Source organism: Trematosphaeria pertusa (assembly GCF_010094035.1).
Source record: "Trematosphaeria pertusa strain CBS 122368 unplaced genomic scaffold BU26scaffold_32, whole genome shotgun sequence".
Lineage (NCBI taxonomy): Eukaryota > Fungi > Ascomycota > Dothideomycetes > Pleosporales > Trematosphaeriaceae > Trematosphaeria > Trematosphaeria pertusa.
In genome coordinates this window covers 29,634-48,598 of record NW_022987243.1, presented here as the reverse complement: position 1 = coordinate 48,598, position 18,965 = coordinate 29,634, and the positions used below count along the sequence as shown (strand labels likewise).

The window sequence follows — 18,965 nt, the reverse complement described above, 5'->3', positions numbered from 1 at the left end:
GGTGAAGCGGCCCTCCACTCTTTCATCACCCAGGAAACTGCATCTCTGGATAATTCGTACCAATACTTAGTGCGCGGTAGTGCAGCTGGGATCTGCAGAGGTCTAGGCATTCCACCGACGTATCTGCACACGCTTCCTGACCTTTAGAGACTGGATTAACCATGTCGCCGTGCGGACAAGAGCCCCATCCTGCGGAAGCTACCGCACAGCGCAGTGAACTATATTCTCGGACTCGCCTCTGCCTGCATGAACTCTTAGCGTTAAGGTCCAACGCCACTACTTTCTTGGATGCCTACCCTACAATAGAGCATAGCTTGTTCCGGACGGATTTGGCGCGTGAAGTAAGGGAACCACCGTGCTGCGGATCAATTCCTTCCAGTCCTTCCATATGGCGATGTCCGTATAGAGTACAAATGCACGATGGCTTCGCTGCAGCCTCTAGATGCCCCCATCCTTTCCTGTTCCCTTCTTTTTTTCTTTCCTTCATTTCTCATTCGCTACATCTGTTTCGATTCGTGTCAATCGTTTCGCTTCTCATATTTCCACAATGAGGTTCCAGACGCTGTTGATGCTAGCGTTTTCGCTCTTTACCTTGATAAGCGCTCTTCCGAACGTCCATGAAGTCGAACATCATGCGCTGGAAGCCCGCGCAAAAAAGAAGACGAAGCCGCATCCTCACCCCAAGCCGTTGCCACCAAAGAACAGACCGAAGCCTAAGCAGCAGCCTCATGAGCCAAAGGAGGTGAAGTGCGATCCTATCTCCAAGTACAGCACCTCGGTAAGTGACACCCCGTTTAACCCCTCAATCAGCCCTGTCTAATGTAGATCGCAGTGGTTCGTCGCCCATGCCTGCAAGCGTCCTCAAAAGTCGAAGTGTCTCTTCTACACTCGCGGCTTGAGCAAGACGGCTAGAGCTTACGGGAAGAAGAACGGCATGATCACCATCTGGGTTCGGCTTCCGCCCCCGGCCCCGCCCACCCTCAATCCCACGTTTTCTGACTAGCACAGGACATGTGGAGTAGCGATCTCTACGACAACTCCATCACCAAGAAGAACAAGCTCCGCTGCATCATGCAAAGCAAAGGCGAGCGCGGCCACATGCGCCAGTACTTCCGCAACATGTCCCGCGCCATGGCCGCCATGTGCGATGTCTTCGCCACTGTAATGGACAAAAACATCAACCCTCAGCACAAGGACTTCGACACGGTCGTGCAGAATGGCATCTGGTACAAGACAGAGTTTCCGCAGCTGTATCTGGGCGGCCTTGGCAAGCGGGTGACGCAGATCGAGGCCATTTCACCGGATGGGAATACTGCGTTTACGTACTGGACTCAGGGCGGGCATCCACAGAGTGAGAAGCGCAATGAGGGGTTGACGTTTGGTTCGAACGTCTCGTTCAACCATACTGCGTTCGACGATGAGTTTGATGCCGATTTTGAGTTCGATGATGCGGAATGGGACGACTCCTGGTTCGACGAGGATGACTTTGACGATGACTTTGAGGAAGATGAGTCGCTTGACCTGAGGTCTCTTGACGCGAGGGCTGCTAAGTGCCCACTGAAGCCTGGGACGACCGATTCCAGGGCTGGCTCCTTCGACATTGGCGGAAGCCACCCAATTGCGTGGTAGACGTGTTTCGGTCAACGCCGGTCCGCTGAATTCTTGTGCCGCTTCGAAAGGTCGACCCGTCTTCATATCCTTCGATTCTTGTACCTTGTTTGGCTTTTGTTGCAATCTCGTCTGTAAATAGCTTGTGGCATATACTATAAACGTTGACTAGGCCGAGCTACTTAGTCATTCCATCGCTAAAACTGGTCTGAGTGATCATATTGCCCGAACTTGTCCGCGAGTTGAGCTTTGGCTGTGAAGACGTCCTCGTCATAATTGCCGGTGGTCGCTGCATCAGTTGCGGCGACTGACATGAGGAATTGGACTGCGTTTGTTGTAACGCGTGGTAATCAGTGGCTGTGACGAGGTTGGAAACTCCGTCATTGGCGACATACTTGCTCTCGAGGAATGCCACCAGGGCGATGAGTAGCGCGCCCGTGTTGCGTTAGCATATTTTTCGCGATTGACCTTGCACTGGAAAGACTTACCGGCCGTTACAACATAGCTCCCGATCGTGAACGCCGTTTGCGTGCTCGCATTGACATCAGCCTTGAAATATGCTGCAGCGATGACAGACCAGAGAACTGAGACGATAAAGCTCAAGACCACCGGAATGAGGATAATGGTGCTTGTGATATAAGGGTCCCAGCTCCTAACAATGTTCAGCGCACATGTTTGCTGTCCGGGTGGAGTCAGAACTGCTTCTGTTTCGAGTCTCTGTACGAGGTCCGTGCCTAGATGAATGTGGGATAGATCAGTAGATGTCGGCCGCTTTAGGAAGAAGCGGGGTTGAGACGTTTTTGCTGTAATAGAAATCTGCACGATCTAGCTAGATATTGAAACCTTACGTACCGCTCATTTTAGAAGGATCCTTCAGGTAATGCACCAGTCGACTGAAGGGACCATGTCTTCCTAAGCCGAGTGGTGGACCGACGCGGGCGCCCACGGCGAAATGCTGCTCGAGCTGGAATCCGAATTAACATCTGGCTCACCCCCGGATACATTATTAGCTCTGGGAGCCGTACCTTGACTACATCGATCCTCAGAGTCGACTTCGCACCGAAGAACTCGAAGATGCCCACTCTTGCCCGGGCCAGATTGTAGAAAACGCGTATATGCCGCACTAGAGCCTTGTCGTCCATCGTTCCAGAGCATGGGATCGCTAGACGATGATCATTGTCGATGAATATGATGACCTCCTTATCGATAGTATGTCGGAGCTTCCAAGCCTCGCAGTAGTCGTTGATGAAGTCGTCCAGGGTGGGCGCTAGAACTGCGTAGACCCGCCAAAAGGCTTTCCATCTTCCGTGCTTCCCGAGGTTGGCTGCACCCATTGCGCATCTCTAGAGCCAGTCAATTGGTGGTTGCCGGGCACGCAATTCTGGGGGACCTCGCACCAGAACGAGCTCGCGAATACTCGCAGAGCTTGCAAAAGCTCCATCACCGCAGCCAAAACAGTGTAACAGCTTCGAAAATAGCCTGATTATCAGCCATGTGGCGTAGTAGATGAAGAAGAGCGTAAATAGCACCAAATGTTTGGCAAAGCGCAGCCATCCTATGATACGAAATGAACCTTCGAAGACTTTGCCGACTGCTATCCTGCGGCTGGAAGCGAAGCGGCTTCCGAGTGCAGAAGAAGAGAAAGGCATGTGCGCTTGTCAGGATTTTGGTATTGAGCAAATGGCCAGGAAGCGCGAAGTTGTTGGAGTGAGAGCTCCGACGCCGTCTAGTGCCAGTGCCTCTGTGGTGAAGCCGGGGAGAATAAGAGAGAATGAAAAGACTCGGAGCGCTAGGCTGAAGACCAGGAATCCCAAGCAGATAAACGAGACGCAACTCAATCGCTTCTCTTCAACTGATAGGGCCAGCCACGTTGATTTCTTGCTTGTTGCCGGAAGGGGTTTTCAGCTGAAGCGCCACAAGACAGGATGGCGTTGTTCTGGCCTGCAAAGAAGCGAGCAGGCGCAAGGGACCCCGCGCGACATTCTGCGATCGCTGGTATCGTTTCGAAAGTAATGGCATACCTAGGCAATAGATGGGACTCCGTCCCGAAAGGGTTGTCAGATTGGATGACATTTGGTCGCTCTGGTTAGTGTGGCGACTGTGGCTGAGAGGCTGGCAGGGCGCGCCGCGAATACCGCGATACTGCGCGAGCACCGATGTCTCTACAGCAATCGCCAGCGTGGAAGTACCCTCGTAGGATCACAATTGGATGCTTGCAGCACGCGCAAAGCAGTATAGAAATTCCCACAACGTCTTCAAAACGCCATATGAAAGCCCCGAAAGCGGTATAGTAGGGTAGAGGTCCTAACAGCTGCGCCGCATCCATCGACCTCCATAGGAAGCGACCACCACTATGACATCGAAACGCGCATAAGCTAGAACGCCGAGTCTCTCGTCTTCGAGATTAAGCTTCCAACATTGTTTACTTCCGATGAACCATGGAGTCTCTTCAGGCTCAGCGGAAGCTGGTCGGAGAAGATATTGCTCAGGATGATGGAGAGAAACAGGTCAACCCAAAATGATGCACACCAGGCCCTGATTGGTGCACAACTGTTCCAACTCATCCAGTGGCTCGTCTTCAGTCCAGTAGTCCTCAGATGCCCATCTCCTTTCTTCCATATCGAAGACGAACTTCTTAAGCAAAGGCGTCGCAGTCATCCAGTCGTCTTGAAAGAACGCTTTGAGTAGATCCATAGTAGATTCTCCAAGCCAAGGTTCAAATACCGGATGATCCCACAAGTCGTCGGCGATAGTCAGATGTTGAAGGTTAAAGGGGAGCAACTGCGCCAGCGATGGGACGCTGCTCGGAGGCGATTGGCCGTAGAGGGCTATCAAGGAGATTTCGAGCTCAGCCAACGAGGCGAAATTCCGGAGGGAGCCGATGCTGCCAGTGACCACTGTTTCCAAGTCGTCCGGGTTGAGTTCGTCACCAAGGATCTCGTATGCTACCCTGAGACTAGACAGTGTGCTGCAGACGTGTTCGAGTCCCTGACGCAGCTTTCCCAGATCTAGGCAGCCGGCGGACGCGGGTAGATGGCAGTCGTAGACGAGCGTTTTGAGCTGCGGAGCGTGCCTCAGCAGAAGCTCAACAGTGTCCGCAGAAACAAACGAGTGGCAGAGGCGGAGCGTCTTGAGTTGCCTCCAAGCCGGCGCACAGCTAGGAAGCGCACTATAGTTGTCAAAACTAAGAACAGTGTCCAGATCGAGGGAGACCACGTTAGGTAGGTGGAAAAATAGCAGGAGGTCATTGCGAGGCACTTTGAGGTCGACTATATCGCTAATTTCTCCCGGGCAAGGTATGGTAAAGTGCTGCAGGCGGTCGAACCTCGACAGATGCTTTACTTCGCTAGGCGCTTCGCTCGCGAACTGAAGCATAGTGCGGAGCCATTCACTGCTTCGGCGTAGGACAAGGGCAGGGACGGTGAGACGCTCCAGATGCGTGCATCGCGCCAGCAGCAGCACCAAAGCAGCGCTCAAGTCGTTCTGGTCGAATATCGCGCGCTTCCAAATGGCTGCATCCGGGAACTGCATCGTGTCAATCGCTCTTTCGACTAGGACCCTTTCTCGCGCATGTTCCGTGAAAGGTGTCGCGTCGTTGGTGTACGCCGTGTAGATCACAGCTCGTCGAATGTGTTGCGCATAAGCAGGCTTCTCTAAAACCGTGCGTAGAAGAGAGAAGAGCCTCGCGGACCGGTCATGGTACCAAGGTATGCGAACCTGGTAGAAGAGCAATGGAAAGGTGGCAGCCCGCAAAGCCTTGCATGTTAAGGATAGGGCGAACAGATTGCTGCGTTCACAACGGCCGCAATCGAATTGCACTTCGCTGACGATTTCGTGTTTGAGCTCGTTGGGCAGGCTGGTCAAGGAAGCCATGATTGGATTGCATGTGAATGCAACGTCGGGAGTGTAGCATAGGCTGTTGGAAAATTGGCGTTCGTGTTGACGAGTACATGTAGGGTTGCTGAGGACATATGGGGTTGCAAAGATGCATAACGCCAAGCTATGCAACTTTCTCTTGCGATAGGGTATTCTCCGAATCTAAGGGCTCGCCGTACAAGTAAGAAAGATCGGCTTAGCAAATTCTGCGTCCTATTGTACGCACATGTAAAGGCCTCTAGGGTAGCTGTTACAAATCCCCACGGTGAGGGACTTACTAGGTAGTCTAACTAGATTCGCGGCTTTAGCCTTCTGAGACTCACAATGTGCCCCGCTCTGCCCCTTTCATCGAAAATGCCTCAGACTTGCGCAATGACCGACCCGGGATTGTGTTTATTAACACATATATATACTTTACATTTCGGCAGTCTGTCATCAATCATCTATCAAACCTCATCGCTCATCGCAGCTGATTACAACAGTTGCGGCAACCGATATAATCACGTGACGCATCGGTGGTTTAGTGGTAAAATTAGCCGTTGCCATTACAGTTTCGGCTAGCCCCGGGTTCGATTCCCGGCCGATGCACATTTTCTCTTTTGCATCCGTTTTCTTTTGCTGGTGTTGTTGCAAAAGTTGCCTTTGTGGGCAAAGCCGGCTATTTGATCAGCGCGGCCAGGGGCGATGCGGCCTAAGCGAGGCACCAGCCACAGCACCGCCACGACCGTGCCTCGCGCCTACGCGACACCCCGCTGCCCGCCATCTCTTTTTTGACTCCCCACCACTCCACGGTGACGGTTGCTCTAGGCGCCCATGCATAGCCTCACAATGTGCAGCAGCAGGCCTCAGTTATGCTTTCGAGGACCTATTTCTTCACCACTGTAATGCCGTGGTGACTTCGTCTCTGTGAAAGTGCCGTCGACATTCACACGCCCTCCATCGGGGCCCAATTACTTATATTTCCTGCTGACGCCTGATTTGTCGTAGGTTTTGATTGCAACCAACTATGGCATTCACGGGGCGAACTCCAGAATCGCTGCTCCCTCGCTCGGACTCGAAAAATCCCGCGACAACCTGCAAAGGCATCACCAAGTCCGGCCGACCATGTAGGCGCGCCATCGACACGACGTTATCGTCACGGAACAATGGTGTTCTGGCTGTAGTGTCAGTGGCCAGTGATAGCGATGAGGAGGACACTGGGGCAGCAGCATTCTTCTGCTGGCAGCACAAGGATCAAGCGGAGCAGTTGGCAGCTGCCAACGCCGAGGGTCCTAGCAGGCAGGATACCAGGCTATATCCTCTGCAGGAGAGGAGCAGCATTGATACACTGGTTGCGCGGCTAGGGGTTCTCGAGGTTGAGGAACCCGCGCAGACGGCCCAGCAGAAGAGACGGCAGAGTAGACAAGAGGAGCGCAGATCCGGCAAGAGACCACCGCGCAGAGTCAACAGGCCGCCCACGTGGGATCAAGTCCAAGGGCCGCTGATGTCGGTGCCGAGCGATGTGATGGCGGAGAAGAATCGCATCGGTCAGCGGCCAGGTGCGAGACCGCAGCGGAAGAAGCCTGGATTTTGGCAGATGCTGTGCTGTGGAGCGGCGGACGATGACTATGTGGAGGTGGTGCGGCATAAGAAGAGAGTACAGGGTCAGGCTTCTCTTCCACCGACTACGCAATATGCGTCGGAGGCTCCGATGCCGCAAGCACCGCATCGAACATATCAATCTCGACCGAGTGATGGTGCTTCGCCAGTCCCACCGTCCGCGCCGCGTCCACCCAGCAGCAGTGTGCCGTCGCGGAAACCCCTCTCCGAGAAACCCGCCCGACCCCTCAACAAGACCGCATCCCCCCGTCCATCAGAGACCTCCACGCTCCTCTCGCACATCCCCAAGTCGCTCCCCCCACAAACGACGTCTACCCTGCTCTCTGAGCTCTCGAAGCCCATCTCCCCCCACGACGAAGAAGGCTACATCTACATCTTCTGGCTGACGCCCGAGGCGCTCGGCCCCGCGCCCTCGTCCACAGCCTCGACGCTGCTCGCGCCGCCCTCCTCGCGGCGGCCTGAGCAAAGCCGTCGCACGTCCGACGTGTTGCGCCAGTACTCTGTTCGGCGCCCGCAGCGATCGAGCCAGCGCCCACCGCGCATGAAGTCTGCAGAGCCTCAGTCCAGCACCAGCGGCGATGATGAGAAAAACACTATTCTTCTCAAGATAGGCCGCGCGAACAACGTCACACGTCGCATGAACGAATGGACGCGCCAATGCGGCTATTCTCTCTCGCTCGTCCGGTGGTATCCCTATGTACCCTCCTCCACACAGTCGCCATCACCCTCCCCCCACGCCTCGCCGGCGCATTCGCGACGCCCTTCGTACCAGAACCGGAACCAGAACCAGAACCAGCGGCCTTCAGACCCCGTCCGAAGAGTCTCGGAGGGCGTGCGCAAGGTCCCGCATGCGCATCGCGTGGAGCGCCTCGTGCACATTGAACTAGGCGAGCAGCGGGCGATGAAGAAGTGCGAGGCGTGTGGGAAGGAGCATCGGGAGTGGTTTGAGGTGGAGGCGAGTCGGGAGGGGGTTAAGCGCGTGGATGAGGTGGTAAGGAGGTGGGTGGATTGGGCGGAGCGGGTGAATGAGTGAGTGATGTGAGTGAGGTGCGGATATATATATATATATAGATAGATACTCTGTCTAGTGTACTTTGATGAGTATATCTGAAGTAGTCTCAAAGCCTTCTTGTCTCCGGGGTGCTGCGGGACTAGATTACTTAACGAACCTGCGGACGTACAGATGCGTTCTATATCACTTATCCTTCTCTTGCTTGTTTCTTACAAGTTCTGGGTGCTCGCTCATACGTGCCGCACACTTAGCAAGAGCGAGTAGCAGTAATGTTTTTCCACTCACTCATTCTATGGTCTGTCTGCACATGAGAGCGCGATCACACTTAGTAAGCCACCTCCAACACTGGAAGAGAAGCGTCGTAAGAGACGGGAATTTTATTCGTGTTTAATTGATTGATTGATTGGTTTGATGGGGCTGGGGTATCTCGTATAAGGTACAAACATGACTGTAAAGCAGCGGAGCAACAAAGAAATAACCGGGAAACAGGGGGAATTCGTCACCATCGTCGTCGTCGTCGTGATGTGCTTTTCATCCAAACGGGGGAGAGCCGTTGGACGCTGTACAAGAGTTTGGGGGCTTTTGCTGGTGCAGAGGAAGGTTGGGATGGGAAGGGCTGATGGGAAAAGAGAAGCCTTCTACCAAGAAGGAAAGAGGACCGTGACCGTGGTAATCATAACTTTTCCGCCTCTTTTGTTTTGGATACCTATGCCACCGGAGTGACTACTTCTCCCCTCGACCCGACTCGGCTCGACTCGGCTCGACTCGGCTCATTAACGTCGTTCGTGGCAAAGACGGCAGGTGTTGAATCTCTGCAGCTCCGCTTCTTCCTCTTCATGGCGCGTAGACATCGTGACTCGGAATAGTGTATGTACAACGGAGTCACGGCGTCCACGCTCCGACCTCTCTCGCCTTCCCCTCGGCGTGGTTGACTCCTCGGCTTAGAAAATGCCCATGCGCGGTCCCCAGGTATTATTATCAGTGGAAGCTTTCGGGTTCACGACGACTTGGTAGGGAAACGGATTCGCGTCAGTAGTAGTAATGGGCGGGATGTGGTCTTTGTCGCGGTTGACGATGGTGATTATCTTGTGCGCTGCTTTCTCGAGGCTCTTTGTCATTGCCCTTCGGACTTTGAGCACATCTGCAGTCCCGCGCGGTCAGCACTCGCTCATCTACAAAACACGAGCGCATGTGGAAGGAAAGGGCGAGGTCTATAGAGGGGAGCGAACGTACCAGTCTCTGTCCTCGGGGTTGCCAAAGTGACGTCCAGCGTCCACTGCTCCCAGCACACATCCTCGTCCGCCTTGCCGAAGAAATACGTCTTCCTCCTCCGCTTCTCGAAGAACTGCACAACTAACTGCCCCCTCCCTCTTTGCTGATGTGTGCTCTCAATTGCGCGCACCAGCGCTATGGTCCGCTGCTCGATCAGCGTCTCCAGATCCACGTCATCGATAGCGGGGAGGGTGAGGTCGAGGAGGTCGCGCGTGAGCGGCGATATCGAGGTGAAGTAGCGGTGGAAGAAGATTGTATGGAGGATAGCTGCGATCGGTTAGCTGTGGGCTAGGGGTATAGGCAGCGGGAAGAGGTTAGACGGGGACGAGGGGCTGTGGGGGACGCGGGACGACACACCTTTCACGACGTCCTTGACGCAGGCCAGATCCGCAAAGATGTCCAGATGATACTCTGGCCGCCGTCTCTGCTCCATGCTCGCATTTGCGTTCTCTCGCAATCCGTCTCGGTGGTGCAAGTAAAAACCCCGCAGGCGCGGGGGGTGGCCGCCGCTTTTCGAATCCCGGCCGGCTCGCAGGACGTTTCAGCAACTGTAATAGGAGGTACGTCTCCCTTGCCCCTTCCCGGCGTGCAAGAGGTTCCAGGCGTGATGGCGACGTGTGTGTGTGTGGCCGAGTATTTGCGCACGGAATGCAGCGAGGGATGGTCGAAGTGCCGGCGAAGCTGGAAATATGTGGCGGCGGGGCACTGGCACTGGGGCACTGGCACTGCGGGCTCTTTTGAACGTGGCGGACGAATGCGAGCGAACAGGCCGAACTAACGACGCGACCGCTCGCCATTAGTCTATCCGACCAGGGGCTGCAGCGCTGCGCGGCGAGACCCAAAGACCGAGCGGCTGGTGAGCGCGGGCGAGAGCATCAAAGAGCCGTCTTTCGTCTTTGTCAGCTGCCAAATCAGCCTCTTTGCTCCTACAAATCGCGTCCCGTGCGCTCCATCGTCGCATACCTAGGTATACGGATGCCGCAGGGTATATTTCCGGCGAGACATGTTCCGCGCATGACACCGCTCTCGACGGACAGATGACGGCTCTGCTCCGGGGGACACATCCATGGATAGCGCGTTGGCGTGTTGGCGGCGTGACAGCTGCGGCGTGCGTCGCTTATAATCGGTAGGCTGGCATCGTATTCCGCAGCCACGCCTACGGCCCATTTGACGTCTGCCTGCATATGCATGTGCCGCCCTACAAAGCCTTATAGGGTTGTGTATGTGGCGGGGTCTGGCTTACGTACAGTACAGTACCACGCTACGATCCGTCTATACAATAAAGCCAACCACGCTCAAGCCAAGACCAGCGAGCTCCCAATCGGTATTGAACTGTGAAGAGCCAAACTTGTGACATCCTGTGCCTCTGTATCTTCACCCGTTCCGACATCTCCAACACAAAGTGCCTCTCTTTCTCTGGCGGGCTATGGCGCGTCGCTCCCCTTACGCCATCAACCCATTCGTATTCGTCGCCAGCCTCCCCTCCTTCTCCCCAAACCTCGCCTCCTTGATCTGCCCCGCCTCATCATCGCTATCCACAAACCCATACTCCCGAGCCTTCTCGTCGATCTCGCGGTCACTAAGGTATGGCAGCTCCTTCGACGCCCGGACGTAGCTCATCTTCTCCATGTATCCCTTGGCGAAAATGATGTCAATCTCCTCCAAGCTCCGCTTCTTCGTCTCGGGGTAGAACAAGTAGATAATGGGGAAGAAGCCCGCGTTGATGCACGCGAAGACGAGGTATGTGCCCCAGCCGATGTTGTCGATCATGACTGGCGTGATCATGACGACGGTGAAGTTGAAGAGCCAGTTCGAGCATGTGGATACCGCGTTTGCTTTGGCCCGCGTCTTCAGCGGGTTCACCTCCGCCGGGTAGAGCCAGGGGAGAGGCAGCCATGTGGCGCCGAAAAAGGCAATGTATGTGAACAGGCCGACGGCGGCGCCTTTAGCAGCCGAAGGCGTGTCCGGGATCAAGCAGCCCATGACGAGCACCATGGAAAGACATTGACCAACGGTGCCGATGAGGAAGAGCTTCCTTCGGCCAGTTCGCTCAATAATAAACCAGGAAACCGTAGCGAAGATGCTATACACGATCATGTTCACTCCTCCTAGGAGCAGAGACATCTGCTTGGTCTCACCGATCGAGTTCTCGAAGAGTAGCGGGAAGAAGTAGATAACAGCGTTGCAGCCCTGTGGTTCCCGTGTTAGCAACGAGCAAAATAGACGTGGAGGTAGACAGGAAGGGATATGCATACGCCAATCTGCTGGAAGAGCTGAGAAGACGCGCCTAGCATCATGCGCCGAAAGTGCTGCGTCTTTCCACCCGTGAAGAGAGCACTGAAGGGCGTCACACCGCCCTTGTGGCCCGAGGCGCGAATACTGTCGACGATGACGGCGGCTTCGAGCTTCGTTTGCTCGTCGTCCACATGGAGGCCCCGAAGTGCGGCAATGACCTTCATGGCTTCATCGTGGCGATCTCTGCTGAGCAGCCATCGAGGGGATTCGGGTAGCCAGATGGGGAACAGGAGGACGACAAGACCGAATACGACCTGGAAGGCAATCGGGAACCGCCAGGTGAGGTCGGGAGGGCCATACTGGCAGCCATAGTCTACCCAGTACGCAATGAGCGTACCGAATGCAATGACGCCGCCCTCGATACATATAAGAAGGCCCCGATTCTTTGTCTTGGAGCACTCGGCCTGATATGTCGGGATGGTACTGGTGTTGATGCCGTTTCCAACTCCAGTAACTGTGCGGCCGATGATGAACTGCACCGTCTGCTTGTGCCCCTTGACACAGGAGACCTGGATAATAACCCCGAGAATCATGATGGCGGCACCCAGGATCATGCCTCGGCGACGCCCGATCGTATCGCCAAAGCACAGGATCAAGACGGCGCCGAGGAGGCATCCAATCTCGTAGATGGCGGTGACGAATCCTTGCCAGGTAGCGTCGTTGTAGGTCTCGGGAAAGTAATGCATGAATGGGTCGGCTGAAATGATGCCGGACATGACTCCCTCTGAGGGTGGATTAGTATCTGTCCCAGACCACTACGAGATGGTGAGAAGTGACTTACGGTCATATCCGAACAGCAAGAAGCCGGTCGTAGCCACGATAGACACGGCCAAACTGAGCGGCCTCCCAGTCAACCCCATGAAATGGGGGTGCTTGGTAGAGTCCCTCAGGGACGATTGCGAACCGGTTTGAGACATGACGACTCTGGATCCAGCCAGTCCTGGTAGGATAAGATGAAAAGCGTGTGCTTGCACGCGGAAGGGAAGGGGTATAAAACTTGCAGTGACAGAATCAACAGCGGGGTTTGCGACTATCACGCAGTGCGGGGACGCAGGGTCTTTATCTACTTGTACCACGCTCCCCCCAGCTCGCCCTCTCGGTTCAGTGGCACGCAGTCTCCATGCAGAGATTGCGGATTACGGTACCATGCAGTCTTTTGGTTCCACATTAGCCTTCAGCGACGTCATCTGGTAAGACCTTGACCGGAACTCTCCACTTGGAGGTCGTACTTGTGGATCGTCGAGAAAATTAGCATGTGTTGAAGGCTGGCGGTGATGGGAAGCGGAAGGTAGCGAGGCAAGCGTTTCGGCATTCCCGTTTTCGTAGAGCTAGGGTCAGCCTCATCCTGGTAAAAACTGGGGAAAAGCGGGAATGGCGCTGCAGATCTCGGGCGTTGAATCTGCGTGACGTTTATCGCACGTTCCAAGGTTGTTTGACCGAGGCTTCTCCGGAGCCGAACGTGGTGGCATGGAAAGGCCAACCACTGAGAGAACATGGCGGAGAAGCTAAGGATGTTGGTTGCGACGAAGCAGAAGTTGGAACAAGAAATGAGTGGGGCTTTCTTTGATGTTTTGTGGATTCTTGAAGAATTCGTGCAAAGGGGACCTGAAAATCTCTTGCGCCGAGCTGCCGGGCGCCCGTCGGTTATTCCCTGAGAGGTCGTGAGAGGCTGGAGATAAAATCTTGGGATTCTTGCTTGCAGAGAAGCATGCCGCCAAGCACTGCATTTGATTCGGTCCGTTGCGAAGACAAACCGGGAAGTGGCGGCGCTTCTTACCATGCACCATCACGCGTGTTGTATTGCCGGCTTGAGATACCCTTTGTAGAAGTGGGAAATAAGGCGTTGCCATGGGCGGCCAGTTGTTGCGGAGGTTTCCAACGGTTGGGTTGCAGTCCCCGGGCGCCCATGTGAAAGTGGGTAGTGGCACTGAGAGAGCCGGTGATATCAGTGGCTGGAGTCTCGCCGAAGGATACGAAATCGCAGGTAGTTGCACGACTTGCTAAGGTTGCAATTGAAAGATCCGGTTCGAGAAATTATCGAGCGGCGGGTTGGTGCTGACTGCTGAGGGAGGTGTCAGAAGGAGCCCTGGAGTGCCAAGGCTGGTCGGTCGGCGAATGGAAACGCCGACGTCAACGCGAAAAGTCGCGTCCAGCAGCCTCGAGCTGCCCCAAGACAACCACCTTGCCGGAGCACGATATGGCCAGCGCGAAGCGGAAACGGAGCGATGACGATGCAGAGGATGCGACCCCACGAAAGTTGCGCGCTCGACCTCCGCAAGACGACACGTTCGGCGAGCAGGAGGCCGATGAGATCCAGACGCCGTCCAGGCGAAAACGAGGGCAGCAGGCAGCAGAAATTGGGACCCCGAGATCCATTCTCAAGAAGACTGGTTTGGCGAACGGCATCAATGGCACTACGCCAAAGTCCCACCGCAAACTCGTCTTCGAGACGCCCACGAAATCCGTCGAGAGGGCGACGCCCAACGGCACCCCGACCATCGTTCGAAATGCGGATCGCAGCGCGCGACGCAAGAGCAACAGGAGGCTGATCGAGCGGACAATGAACGGAGCGGAGAGCGATGAGGAGGCATTGGACGAAGAGGAGGAGCTGGCCGAGCGCATCTTGAGCGACGAAGACGGAGAGCAGGATGACACACAGGCAGCCGCTGAGGAAGACGTCCCAGCTCCAGAGACGCCATCAAAGCGAGGAAGAGGGCGTCCGAAAGGGTCAGGCAAGAAGGGGAGACCGCCCAAGCAGCGCTCTCCGACGCCGCCGCAGGAGCTGCCCCCGCACGAAGAGTACTTTTGGCAAAACCGGCCTGGAGGCACAAAGACGTCGAACAATACCCTCCCACCACAAATTTTGCTCAACCACGACGAATACTTTCAGGCTATGCAAACATACCAGGACCGGCATGAGTCCGAAATGAAGTTTTTGTTGGAATTACACAGCCGTGCGTACGATCAATGGATTTTCGAGCTTGAAGAGGGCTTCAACCTTTGCTTGTATGGTTACGGCTCTAAGCGCCCCATAACGGAACAGTTCACGGCACATCTCTACCGGCATCTGGTTAACCAGAAGCCCTACAAGGGGACAAAGAAAACACCGAAAGTTGTCGTCATCAATGGTTACGCGACCGGAACGACACTGAAGGATATCCTGACAATAGTGGCATCCGCAGTCGTCCCCACAAGCATCAAGCTGCCCAATCAACTGAACTCTCTGCTTGCTTTCATCCTTGAATATCTCTCCGAGAACCCACCATCGCATCCAATCCCGATCGTCCTCAACTCCATCGACTCGCCATATCTTCGCAAATCGCCGGTGCCCGCCATGCTCGCAACTCTTGCGGCCCATCCTTCGGTCAATTTAATTTGCACCGCGGACACTCCGAATTTCCCGCTGCTATGGGACGTAGGCCTTAAATCGCAGTACAAATTTCTCTTCCACGACGCGACAACATTCGCACCCTACGACGCTGAAATAGATGTCGTGGAAACCGTCAACGAACTCCTCGGCCGGAGCGGTAGGCGCATCGGCGGCAGAGACGGGGTTGGTTTCGTCCTGCGCTCGCTGCCTGAAAACGCACGAAAACTTTTCCGCATACTCGTCACGGACCAGCTAGCCCTGCTCTTCATGGATGAAGGAGGGCAGGATGAAGAGGATTCTGCGAGAACGCCGAGCAGCAAGTATGCGCGGACTAAGAACACGATTTCAGACTCTACTCAGGGTATTGAGTACGGGATGCTCTATCGCAAGGCGATGGAAGCGTTGGTCTGCACGAGTGAAATGGGCTTTAGGACTTTGTTGAAGGAGTTCCACGACCATCAGATGATCGAGAGCACCAAAGACGCAATGGGTACGGAGCGGCTGTGGGCGCCATTCCGACAGGAGGAGCTGGAGGGGCTGGCGGAGGATCTATCTGGTGACGCGCTGTGATTGCATACGAATTATACCGGCGAATCGTACGATTTGGCATTTATTCTTTTCGCGAGGCTTTTCGGCTTTTCGTGTCCCATCCCTTACATATCATCCCCCGCTTCACACGCACATTCCAGAGTCCTCCCTGCAAGCCACGCGCTCCATGCTAATGATGCTTATTGGTCAGCGTGGTGAAGGCGGGCAAGTACATTCCTGTGGCTTTTAGCCCGATTAATGCGCGCGATGAGGGCACAGCTTACGATCTTATTTCCCCGCCATGAGCGGCTATCATGGCTGGAGCAGGAATGAAATAGACTCATAAAGCTTCTGTTGGTGCCGCCCCGGCTCTGTCGGATTAGTACTCCTTGGGATAACCCTCTACCGCCAGCACAGCTAGTCGGCAAAGCGTAAACTATGCGTCTCCTTACCATCCTCTTCACACTTCTTGTATCATCTCCCTACGCCTCCGCGCGCCCTGATGAGGACGAGGACGAGGGCCAGTCCAGCACTATTACTTCTTCGGCGACGCTAGCGTGTGCGAGCGGAGACGCTAAATCGTACGTTGCGCATTCTCGTGAACAAGGAATGATCCGAACACTGACGCATCATAGCAAATACGAATTCTGCTCCTCATCCATCTCCTCCAAGATCGACGAATGCGACGATAATGATCTAGCCTGTGCATGCACGCTCGCGAACTCGGGGTTCAAGTAAGTCGATAACTGCTTCCTTCTACCTCGTTATACCTCTTCCCTCCTCAATCATCCTACGCTGGTTCCCCTCTCATCCGCCATCCTGCCCCTCTATGCCTTCTTGCAGAAAGTACGACTAACCACCAACGCAGTTGCCTCACCTTCTACTGCCCCACGCACACCGAAGCCGTCTGCGCCGGCTCCCTCGCCCTCCACAACCTCTGCGCCCTCGTCAACGCGCCCCAACCTATCCTAACACACCTCTCCTGCCCCTCCACCATCCCAGACCTCCTCGCCACGCTCATCCCTTCCCCCTTCCGCAGCCTCATCCCCTCAGACGTCGAGTCTTTACTGCCCTCGGATATCAACAGCCGCATCCCGACGGTCATCCCGTTCTTTAATGGGGAGGAGACGGGCGTGACGAGCACGACGGATGGCGGGAGTGGAGGAGGGCAGACGGGAAGTGGGACTGCGATGCAGGTGCCAAGTCAGACGGGCGCCGCGGGGGCGAATAAGGGGTGGACGAGGGGCGCTGGTGCTGGGGGTGGTGGGGAGGGAGAAGGGCTGAGGGTTTTCTTGGGCGTGGGGATTGTGGTCAGTATTGCTGTTGGGTGGTGGGCTGCTTATTTGTGAGTGGGATTTTCTGGGGCTGAAGGGCGTGAATGTGTTGTTTTTCTTGCCTGTTGGGGGTCGCTGGAGGTTGGGATGTGAGCGGAGGAATGCTTCCATGACGTTGTGGCTAGGTAGATGGTGTATGCTAAGCGGCCTCGGAATCACGAAGATATGAATGCATTGCTTATGAATACTTTCTAATTAACCCGGGCGATAATTATGATTATGCGTAGCCTACAACTATAGGAGAGATTCAATCGACTTGAGTAACCATCCACCAGCCTTATCATTCCCCCACACCATCATATCCCTGCTCTCCACTCTTCTTGCGGATCAACCCGGCTCTCCTTGCCACTGCCCTCTGAAACTTTTCGTCTAATAACGCTCCTTCAGATGTCGAAGAAGTGCTTCCTCTACTCGAAATGAGTTCATCTTCGCGAAGAGTCGTTGATCAAACGCGTACATGATGCCGCTCATACCGCAAAACGAGACCCACAATCACTCCTATGCTTGTAGCTGTGTTTCTGGAAATTCTCGTCATATGTGAATTTCTATATATATTCTAGGCGAAATTGCCTCAGTGAATAAAAAACTGAAACTTCGCCGCGTCTTGCCCTGAAATTTCTCGTAGCAAAATGGAAGAGCAAGGCGTCAGTGAGCGCATAGCATGAAGTCTACAGGTGGTGACAGACATTAGTGCCTGGCTACCAGCCCTAAACTTTGTTTTCGCTTTCACGCAAAGAACCTTGATTTCTTATAAATTCCGCAGTCCCTCAGCGCCTTACCCATACAACGCCCAAATTCTCTGACTTAAACGCTTCGTCTCTCGAGCCATTAACAGAACTATTAATGAACCAAGCAGCATCCAATTTGATAGCCGCAACGGCCAGTAAAGCCAACGAACGCGTCCCGTTCACTCCCACCGAGACGGATGCAGCCCTCGCCAGTCGTAGCCCATTCCGCTTCCTCGATCTACCTAAGAACATACGGCGAATAGCCTACGACTACATTTTCGCACAATGTCTGCGGTGTGTCATGGGCCCAGAGTTCGGCCTCTGGTTTGAGGACGTCCGACCGTGCATCCCGCTTCTGCAGGTGTCTAAAACGGTGAACGATGAAGCGAGCGCTGGCATGCACATCAACCGCTTCCTGCATCCCGTGACCCTCATCATCACCATGGATCGCGGCGCTATTGATTGTCTTGAGATGGTGCTGAACATGCTATGCTTGGGGCACAACTACGATCTCTGGCATCAGCGCAACGCGAAAGCTCAGAAGCGACCATCGGAGGGGCTAGATAAATTCACGCTCAAGCTGCCAACGAGTGACTTCAAAAAGCGAGTGCGGCAATATTATCGGGCGCAGGACTACGGTTGGCCGCAATGGAGCGACAAGTACGACGTTCAACTTGACGACTTCTATCGTTTCGCGATGTTCCAACTCCGACGCCAGCCAGTGATTGAAATTAGATTGTTGATTGGCGATGGAAACGATTGCGAGCACTTGGTGTACGACCGCAGGCATGCCCGCCACTGCGTGGAGGAACCTTATCACCTTCTTGAGGACCTCAAACGCAAGGTTGTCATCGTGAGCGCCAATGCGGAGATCGAGGCGCACGCAAAGGGCAAGGAGGAGCTGCGGGAGGAGGCGGAAGGCTTGGTGGATGGCATAACTTGGGAGCTGGCTTCCTCTGCAATGGAGCTGAAGCTACTAAAGAAGCGTAAGAAGAAGAGCGGCAAGAGGTAGTACTAACGTACTTTATCATCGAACCCCCCACGATTTCTTGGCAACGACAATCTACGAAAATCAACCCGTTTTTCTTAAATAACTAAGCGAAACCTTAATATTTTTCTATAAAACTTTATATATATATTCTTTATAGTATATTACACCTTATAGTAAAGTTACACTAAGATATATTACGTAATTAAAAAGCTATACGTATTTAACTAACTTTTAAGAAAATTCTAGTTTACTTCTAGTAACGTACTTTACTAGTAAACGCTCTATACTACTAAACGCTCTAAAAATACTAAGCTCTTACTAAATACTACTATCTTAATTATAAAGCTTTCTA

The 18,965-nt window shown here is 54.3% G+C and overlaps 10 protein-coding genes and 1 non-coding gene across 11 annotated transcripts; 6 read left to right on the top strand and 5 right to left on the bottom strand.

The window, feature by feature from the left end:
- Positions 1-987: 987 nt before the first annotated feature.
- On the top strand, positions 988-1,848 carry BU26DRAFT_526093 (uncharacterized protein). Its single transcript, XM_033830664.1, has one exon. The coding sequence runs from the start codon at positions 1,012-1,014 to the stop codon at positions 1,627-1,629; it is 618 nt and encodes a 205-aa protein (XP_033675306.1). The 5' UTR covers positions 988-1,011; the 3' UTR covers positions 1,630-1,848.
- On the bottom strand, positions 1,809-3,318 carry BU26DRAFT_238123 (uncharacterized protein). The gene is made up of 4 exons (XM_033820970.1): positions 2,634-3,318; positions 2,461-2,572; positions 2,097-2,342; positions 1,809-2,044 (listed from the first exon to the last, which is right to left on the bottom strand). The coding sequence occupies exons 1-4, from the start codon at positions 2,940-2,942 to the stop codon at positions 1,989-1,991; spliced, it is 723 nt and encodes a 240-aa protein (XP_033675305.1). The 5' UTR covers positions 2,943-3,318; the 3' UTR covers positions 1,809-1,988.
- A 527-nt stretch (positions 3,319-3,845) lies between these two features.
- Positions 3,846-4,989, bottom strand: BU26DRAFT_526092 (uncharacterized protein). The gene has a single exon (XM_033830663.1). The coding sequence runs from the start codon at positions 4,981-4,983 to the stop codon at positions 4,117-4,119; it is 867 nt and encodes a 288-aa protein (XP_033675304.1). The 5' UTR covers positions 4,984-4,989; the 3' UTR covers positions 3,846-4,116.
- A 1,004-nt stretch (positions 4,990-5,993) lies between these two features.
- On the top strand, positions 5,994-6,072 carry BU26DRAFT_t70. Its single transcript has one exon. It is a non-coding gene; the product is annotated as a tRNA-Gly (tRNA).
- Positions 6,073-6,274: 202 nt separating this feature from the next.
- On the top strand, positions 6,275-8,158 carry BU26DRAFT_556920 (DUF1766-domain-containing protein; the record flags this gene model as incomplete). Its single annotated transcript, XM_033832407.1, has 2 exons — positions 6,275-8,112; positions 8,155-8,158. Exons 1-2 carry the CDS (start codon positions 6,491-6,493, stop codon positions 8,156-8,158), a joined length of 1,626 nt encoding a protein of 541 aa, XP_033675303.1. The 5' UTR covers positions 6,275-6,490.
- A 769-nt stretch (positions 8,159-8,927) lies between these two features.
- BU26DRAFT_238035 (DUF1649-domain-containing protein) lies at positions 8,928-10,046 on the bottom strand. The gene is made up of 3 exons (XM_033820967.1): positions 9,725-10,046; positions 9,329-9,634; positions 8,928-9,236 (listed from the first exon to the last, which is right to left on the bottom strand). The coding sequence occupies exons 1-3, from the start codon at positions 9,798-9,800 to the stop codon at positions 9,037-9,039; spliced, it is 582 nt and encodes a 193-aa protein (XP_033675302.1). The 5' UTR covers positions 9,801-10,046; the 3' UTR covers positions 8,928-9,036.
- Positions 10,047-10,672: 626 nt separating this feature from the next.
- BU26DRAFT_238050 (general substrate transporter) lies at positions 10,673-12,712 on the bottom strand. Its single transcript, XM_033820968.1, has 3 exons — positions 12,444-12,712; positions 11,623-12,386; positions 10,673-11,557 (listed from the first exon to the last, which is right to left on the bottom strand). Exons 1-3 carry the CDS (start codon positions 12,577-12,579, stop codon positions 10,811-10,813), a joined length of 1,647 nt encoding a protein of 548 aa, XP_033675301.1. The 5' UTR covers positions 12,580-12,712; the 3' UTR covers positions 10,673-10,810.
- BU26DRAFT_238058 (uncharacterized protein) lies at positions 12,612-13,650 on the bottom strand. The gene has a single exon (XM_033820969.1). The coding sequence runs from the start codon at positions 13,440-13,442 to the stop codon at positions 12,846-12,848; it is 597 nt and encodes a 198-aa protein (XP_033675300.1). The 5' UTR covers positions 13,443-13,650; the 3' UTR covers positions 12,612-12,845.
- On the top strand, positions 13,379-16,020 carry BU26DRAFT_526089 (ORC2-domain-containing protein). The gene has a single exon (XM_033830662.1). It carries the CDS (start codon positions 13,860-13,862, stop codon positions 15,600-15,602), a length of 1,743 nt encoding a protein of 580 aa, XP_033675299.1. The 5' UTR covers positions 13,379-13,859; the 3' UTR covers positions 15,603-16,020.
- BU26DRAFT_589502 (uncharacterized protein) lies at positions 15,682-17,134 on the top strand (the record flags this gene model as incomplete). The annotated part of the gene is made up of 4 exons (XM_033834733.1): positions 15,682-16,141; positions 16,196-16,294; positions 16,429-16,905; positions 17,122-17,134. Exons 1-4 carry the CDS (start codon positions 15,999-16,001, stop codon positions 17,132-17,134), a joined length of 732 nt encoding a protein of 243 aa, XP_033675298.1. The 5' UTR covers positions 15,682-15,998.
- Positions 17,135-17,737: 603 nt separating this feature from the next.
- On the top strand, positions 17,738-18,634 carry BU26DRAFT_572859 (uncharacterized protein; the record flags this gene model as incomplete). The annotated part of the gene is made up of 1 exon (XM_033834282.1): positions 17,738-18,634. The coding sequence occupies one exon, from the start codon at positions 17,738-17,740 to the stop codon at positions 18,632-18,634; it is 897 nt and encodes a 298-aa protein (XP_033675297.1).
- Positions 18,635-18,965: the final 331 nt, after the last annotated feature.